This window comes from Sinocyclocheilus rhinocerous, unplaced genomic scaffold (assembly GCF_001515625.1).
Source record: "Sinocyclocheilus rhinocerous isolate Xijiao unplaced genomic scaffold, SAMN03320098_v1.1 scaffold1888, whole genome shotgun sequence".
NCBI classification, from domain to species: Eukaryota; Metazoa; Chordata; class Actinopteri; order Cypriniformes; family Cyprinidae; genus Sinocyclocheilus; species Sinocyclocheilus rhinocerous.
In genome coordinates this window covers 167650-175510 of record NW_015646395.1, presented here as the reverse complement: position 1 = coordinate 175510, position 7861 = coordinate 167650, and the positions used below count along the sequence as shown (strand labels likewise).

General features: G+C 35.1%; 2 protein-coding genes across 2 annotated transcripts in view; both read left to right on the top strand.

The window, feature by feature from the left end:
- Positions 1 to 7861, top strand: part of LOC107707771 (gastrula zinc finger protein XlCGF57.1-like) — a 132956-nt gene that overhangs the window by 75682 nt on the left and 49413 nt on the right. The gene's annotated exons all lie outside the window — the stretch shown is intronic.
- Positions 4965 to 7243, top strand: LOC107707775 (secreted Ly-6/uPAR-related protein 1-like). The gene is made up of 4 exons (XM_016511876.1): positions 4965 to 5027; positions 5120 to 5239; positions 5615 to 5743; positions 6739 to 7243. The coding sequence occupies exons 1-4, from the start codon at positions 4979 to 4981 to the stop codon at positions 6804 to 6806; spliced, it is 366 nt and encodes a 121-aa protein (XP_016367362.1). The 5' UTR covers positions 4965 to 4978; the 3' UTR covers positions 6807 to 7243.

The window sequence follows — 7861 nt, the reverse complement described above, 5'->3', positions numbered from 1 at the left end:
TATACCAAACTATATTATATTTAAATTAAAGTTTCCATGGTTTCCATCATTTATGAGTTGGTAATATTTAAAAATGAATTCATAAAAAGAAAACATTACTCTGTAATCTGCTTAACTAATGCAGTTTTATTTTCAAAGTTTTATTGTTCAATGAAAACATAGAAACAATCACATGCATAGTACAGTAGAGTTCAATGCCTAAAACAGCTATTCAAGAAAAAAAGCAGTACAGCCATACGCTTGCAAAATCAGTGACCTCTAATGAGAGACATGAAGCAAGTGCTTATTTTTCAAATGATTTCCAAATCGGGCTGCAGCTGAATTACTGACAAAGTCAGGATATTATGTAGGTAACAGTCAGTTAGTTTGCTTCTCATTTTACACTTGTTCAAGTAAATAAAACTGAAAGCTTGTTAACAGAGGAAGGTACGGCCAAACAGAAATAATATCACTTGCGCTTGTTTGCACAAGAATTTTGTCAGGAAATTTTGCTGACCGTGATTTCGAGTGGATCAATTACGATATTAACACATTATTATTATTATTATTATTATTATTATTATTATTATTATTATTATTATTATTATTATTATTATTATTATTATTATTATTATTATTATGCTATATAAAGAGGCTTTCCAAACGTGCTGATATTTCCGCAGTATCAGCACTAGGACTGTCAGTCAATGCAGTTACATTGTTACACTAGTAGGTGGCGGCAAGGAATGATCTTTATGAGTAGTCATCATTAAACCGGTCAGTTCATTCAACTAATATGCATAAAAACACTGATTCATTCATGAATGAAACATGGTGTTGAAATTAATTTAACTTTGAAAGCCACTTCGACAATCAACGCATTATCTGGGTAATGCTAAAGCTGATGTTTCATTTCATAGAGAACAATGCCATTGATTCAATGCATTGAACAGCGCTGATGCCAGTCGTGGGAAATCCCCTTAAACGCTGAAAGGATGCTATGACAAAGATATTGCTTTCATCTTCTAACAACTGATGGCAAACGGTTTCACTAATATGACTTGACCTGAAGAAGGACAGACTCAGGTAATTGCACACACTTCCATTTAGTGTTGTTTTTGGCGGCCTGTTTAAATTTTTAGTTTTAGTCTAGTCTTTGTGTGAAACTGTCATTTTAGTTTTTATTAGTTTTAGTCACGTTCATACTCTTTTTAGTCTAGTCAAGTTTTAGTCAACTAAAAGTCTGAGCATTTTAGTCTTATTTTAGTCGATGAAAACTATGACATTTAGTCTAGTTTTAGTGAATGAAAATTGTATTTTAGTCTCTTTTTAGAAATGCAATTCTATTTAACCCAGTCGATATAGTATAAGTACCTAGTAGTATAGACGAAACCAAAATTTTCTTTTAGCCAAACCCATTTCAAACAAGGTTATCTTATTATATTATTGTTACCTTATAGACTCAAGAATACATCCATTCCAGACACGGAAGACGCTCTGATTTGAATTTACAACATTTATTTTACCAACCAAACATGTTAGAAGTACACACACATAAATTTAAATAAAGACGAACCCCGGCTGGCCGGCCATCGGTCCCTTTCTCTGTGTCAGACTTAACTATGTTTTTTGTCGTCTTCTAAATAATGCCTCGAGTGGGGCTTGAGGAAGTGACGTCGCCTGCGTCTGCGCAGTGTGACCTGATGCAGCCCCTGAAGCGAGACACAGGAAACAGAAATACTGCAAAATAATAATAATAACGCAACTAAACGAGACGAAATAATGTTATAACATTTCGTTTCGTCTCGTTTTGGTCAACGAAAATGAAGAGACATTTTAGCATAGTTTTTATTTTGTAAACCACATTTAGTCTCGTTTTAATTCGTCAACAATATTGCATTATACATTTAATTATAGTCATCGTCACATGACCAGCATTTACGTTGCGTCTCGTCTCGTTTTCGTCACGTGATAAAGGTTCGTTGACGACGATATTTAGTCATAATTTTCGTTGACGAAAGCAACACTAGTTGGAACAGCAGCTACGCTAATTATGTCTCTATTTGTTTCTCTGTTTTTGCCACGGGATTGACATCCTGACAGTCACCACTGATAAGCTACCACAAAATATTGTAGAAACTTAATTTGCTGTAAAGTTGCTTTGCAATGATTTGTATCGTGAAAAGCGCTATACAAATAAACTTGAATTGAAAACTTGAATTTATTATTCGGAAATGATCACTTTGGCAGGCAATAATAGAAAACAATGATAATAATAATAAAAAAATACAGGGCCAAATCAGCCATCAGGACTCTGGGAAATCTCAGGAGGCTCCTGATGGCCAGTCCGGCCCTGATATAAAGTAAATAACTAAATGAAAATTATCGATGCATGGGCCCAAAGTTGGCTATCTATATGAACAGGGATTTCTCCCACAGTGCTCCCCGTGATCAGTCCGGGCCCGTCACCTATAATGACAACATGTTAGATCAAATTATAATTTAATTTGATGTAAAATGTATTACATTTTTAAAATTTTGTACGTTTATGTACAAAAGCTGATCATCTTGTTGATTTAACAATTTTTGACATTTTACTATGCTTTTTTGTTCTTTAGTTTGTTAATTTTGCTATTATCTTTCACTTGCTATTATACTTCTCACGATCACCAGTCAACAAGCCTGTCACCTCTGCACACTACATCTCCCACGATTCTCCCTCAGCCATCACCTGCACTCACTTCACAATTACAACACCTGCTTGCCATTGCCATGGATTGCTATGGTTTACTTGCCTGTGTTACTTCCCTGTTCTCCCTTTATCAGTGTTCATTCCTCCCTCCTTGGATCCCCGTTTCCTCCAGATCGTCTGGTTACTGCCTGCAAAGATAAGAGACATTATTCATATCTAGTGTAACACTGATTTAATGGTGTGTGTGGTGATACTTACCTCTCTGGACTGTCTTCATCATTCTTCCTCTGTTCTGGTTGTTGTTGTATAAATTCCTTAATCATTATTATTCACCTGCTTGTAAAAAGTGAGTCACTCACCTGTGCCATCGAGTCTGTGTTCCGTGACAACTTTCTTAGTACTTGCTGCTTTTTTAAATTATAAATAAATAAATGGCAACACTTTACAATTAGGTTCCATTTGGTGACATGAGTTGACTACATAAACTAACAATGAAAAACACTTTAAGCATTTATTAATCTTGGGGTGTTTTCACACCTAGTTTGTTTGAGCACTCCAAACGCTCTCAAAGCAGTTCAGCTTGTGCCTGTATATGTGAACAAACCATGTGATTTCAGAGTTCCTTAAAAGACCTCCTGAGGTGGTCCGATTACGGTTTGCTTTTGAGTCATTTTGTGGTTCGATTTCCTCGTGATTTGTGAAAGCAATGAGGTCCCGGTCCGCTTTGCGCATTTTATTTATTTATTTATTTTTTTTTGTGTGGACCAACATTACATCGTAAGTAATGTTTGAAATTGTTTTTTTTAAGTATATGTATAGTTTATGATGATTATTATATTATTTGCAGGTGTAATTTTCAGTCGTTTCAGCCTGTTGTTAAACTTTTCAAATAAATAACTTACAATTAAGTCATTTTTGTAATGTACGGCTTTAAACAAGTTTAATGCACGACATGGAGGCAAAGAAACCCCCGACGCGCAGCGGAGAGATCTAGCATTCTGCCTGCTTTAAATCAGACACAGAGATGAAGTAGTGCGGCAAGATCACATTTATTTAAATGCATGAATTTAAAAAGCATTGATTTAAAATAATTATCAGATGATCGAGAGAGATGACGGTTGTGTGTGTGAACTACCTGCGTCTGTGCATTTCTCTCTACAAACAGTGAAGCTGTGAGTTTAGTTACTTAGTGAGTTTTTTTTTTTTACCTCTTTGCTAAGAAATATGATGTAGCGATTAAGTATCTAAGCTATTTATTAAAAGTCGCGGGGCAGCATTGACAAGTTTCTGTGCTCTTGAATGTTTCTGTGTGTGTGTGTCAATAAAAGCAGCGCATTAATACAGAACGGTGATTAAACTGACTTGAACCTGTGCACGCTTTTAATGTACACCTGCCAGCCAATCAGAATCAAGTATTCAGACAGGCCATGGTATAATATTATAGAATTCTTCAGAAAAACAAAAACAATAATCACTGAAAGTGAACAATGAAATACAGCTTATTGTGAATTTAAAAAAAAGTTAGGAATAAAGAAACATTTTACAACTGTCACTATCTTATCTGCGAAAAAGGGAGTTGAATTAACTTTATACATATTGTTCCCTTTTAATTTTAAATTTGACTGAAATGCTAAAGCTCTTCCTCACCCCCTTCCCTGTCCACTTCATCTTCCATAATTTCCAGTAGGTCAGACTATATGTGAAAACCGTCTTAGTTATTGCTGATTCAAACATGTACTAGTACCTTATTAAAATCAAAAGTTGCATCTATTAATGTTATTTAATGGACCTGAGCTAACATGGACTAACAATGAATAGTTGTATCTTTTTTTATTAACTAATATTAACAAAGATTAATAAGTTCTGTAACATTGTATTGCTCACTGCTAATGTTAATTAATGCATTAAATGCAGTTAACAAATGGAACCATATTATAATGTTTACAGTTAATAAATAAATATTTAATATTTCTACAAATTTAAATAAGTATTTTCCTGAAGAGAAAATTAAGTTGGTATAGAGGTTTGGAACAAAATGAGTAAATGACAGTCATTTTTGGGTGAACTATCTCTTTAAAATGGTTTATGTAGACCTATAAATTCCTTGTAATTCCTTATTAAACTCCCCCCTATTATTAACTTCCAAGTAAATTACGTATTATTAACTTCCAAGTAAATTACGTAAGCTGAAGTTTCTGGTTACAGAAATGTTACTCTCTCATGTTCTCATGAAGACCCACCTGTTTTGAAAAGCTATAAAATGAGCACTGAAACGGGCACGTTATTTGATTCACCTCCTGATCAAAGATGGATCTGCAGATCTCAGTTTTTCTTCTGTTCTTGCTTTTCACTGCAGGTACAAAGACAAATCGTGTTTGTAATGTTGCTGGATACAAATACAGATCACATATGTCTCTCTCTCACCATCTCTGTCTTTTATTACTATAGGACAATCTCTCAACTGTTATAAGTGCGCGGATCCGATAGTTTCTTGTGCAGATCAAAAGGTACAAACATGTCCCAGTGGATCTTACAAGTGCATGACTCTGACAACAGTGTCACAACTTGGTAAGTCCAATATGATGGATTGAAATGTACTGTTATAATTGACTGATTCAATGTAAATGTAACTTCTCACAGCTGCTATATGTAACTTCTGCTATAGGTAAGTAAAGGTAAATAACTAGCATAACAAAGTGTAGTAAACAGTCAAAGTATTTGAGCTACAAACTATGTTTATGATTATGACAATACATTAAATTAATATAAGAAATATGAAATGTCAAGTAGCGTAACGGAATGTTTTTGTACGGCTAAAATAACTGGAAGTGGGTTCAGGTTACAAACGTCCACGCTTGCTCTGGATATTTGATCTATTCACATAACTGCAAATGTTGGAATTGTTTCAACATCCTATTAAATGAAAGTTTGTCTTTTTTGCAGGTGCCAGTAAGTTGACCACCAAAACTAAAGAGTGTGCACCTGAAACTGAGTGTAAACCTGGGACCCATCAGACACTAGCTGGGACGGCATCTGTCCAGTGCTGTGACACTGACCTTTGCAATGCAGCAGGTATTGCCCTTTATTTGACCATGTCTGACCATTTTGCAACAGTGACTTACAATAAAGAAATAATACAAACAATAATACTAAAAACACAAGCGATTGCTCAAAGTAGCATAATATCGGATTTCAAGAGTAGTGTTGAATAATAAGGGAGAAACTTATTAGTCTAGTGCATTCAGAGTTTTTTTTATTGCTTTTAGAAAACTGTAATTAAATTTGTCACCAGTGAATAAGCATTTTAATATCAGTAGTAGTAGCGTTCATTAAAGGGGTCATATGATGCGATTTCAAGTTTTCCTTTCTCTTTGGAGTGTTACAAGCTGATTGTGCATAGATAAGATCCCTGAAGTTGCAAAGACTAAAGTCTCAAAACCAAAGAGATATTCTTTATCAAAGTTAAGACACTGCCACGCCCCCCGAAAACGGCTCGTTCTAACACGCCCCACATATCTACCTCACTATGTGGAAATATTAGAATAATGCAGCCCAAATGTGCACGCAAAGAAAGAAAGCGTGGTTTCAGTAACCGCAGTTAGAGTTGAAGCAGCCATGTCAGGGAGACGCTGTGTGTTTCTAGGCGAAAGCAAAAGCACTTTACTTGGCCTTCCGAAAGTAGATGCATTAAGATTATTTACAACAGAACAGCAATGCATTTTATGGACGACCGTTTCGTGAACCTAGGAGAGGAGGTAATTCTGACTTTGCTATGACAATCTGGCGCTTCTGAATCAGCTACTGTAAGTATGTTTTGTTACTAGTTTAAGTATTTGCTATTGACTGTTCAAATGCGGAGTTAAGGAGGGGGCTTTGTAGAAAACGAAGCGTTTGAGAGAGGCGGGGCATAGAGGACCTACAATAATGTACAGTATTTGAAAAATAATGTGTTTTTTGAACATTAAAGCATGTCAACATATTCTGTTACACCAAATACACAAAATAATGATCTTTAAAAAAGCATCATATGACCCCTTTAACAGTAGTTTCCTTATTGTCTTGATTAGATGGCATGTATAAGGGAAGCTTCCTCCTGCTGTTGTCTCCTCTGTTCTTCTACATCCTGTTTCAGTGATTCCAGCTGCACTTCAGATTCTACCACTGCAGCAAAAACTGAATGTCACACACATTTCTATTCATACTTTACTGAACAAAATGTGTGCATGTTGTTCTGCTGTTTTATTTAGTATCATGATTTGAGGAAAATAAACTCTGTATTTTATTAAACAATTATTAAACAAAATCCTGCATCAACAATGTAATAAACAAATAATTATTATAAAAAAAAAACACTTTATATAATAATGAGTTTGCAACATCTGCAGTCATTTTGTACAATAATATTACCTGCAATCGAGACGATGTATTTCCTTTATATTTCCTTTTCCCCTTCCTTTTCATTTTTAAAAATGTATTCTCTCTCTCTTCATAATAAAAAGTTATAATAGAATGCAATGAAGAAAAAACATTATAGAGTGCTAAACTGCTGTAATAAAATCATTACATATTAAACGTATTTCTCAGTTATTTTCTTTAATTTGTGTTTTTATTTTCTTTTGGTTGTTCAAGGTCCAATAATGTTTGACACCCAAACAAACACACCTCTCCCTTCATTGCTCCGCCCCCAAATTAAAACACACACTATGCAACTCAGACACTAGGGCTGCGTCTGAAAGCTCTAAAATGCTGCCTTCGTAGGCAGCAAGGCATCAAGGCTCGTCTGAATCCAAATTCTGCTTTACTTCCTGTCTCTGGAGGTACCTTCTTCTGATTGAATTTTTAAGGCAGCATAGATGTATCCTTCGCTGCCTTTGATATCCCACAATCCTGTGCGTTCCATTCCGTGACGGTTGAGCTAAAAAATAAAGATGGTGTCTGAAAGTTGAGTTTGGTGGTCAGTTTGTGTGTAAATGTATATTTCTGACTAACTTTTTGCACTTTTGATGTTATTTCTAGCGAGAAATCAGTATTATAGTAATTTAATATTCATTTATTTATCACCAAAACTCGTTCTATTTTGTTGTAGATCATTAAACCGTTACTCTGCCCCAGAAGCCTGTCCAAAATCAGTTTCATGAGGTGCCTTCGTGCAAAAACGCTGCCTGCAAAGTCATTGCCTCATACGGCAGC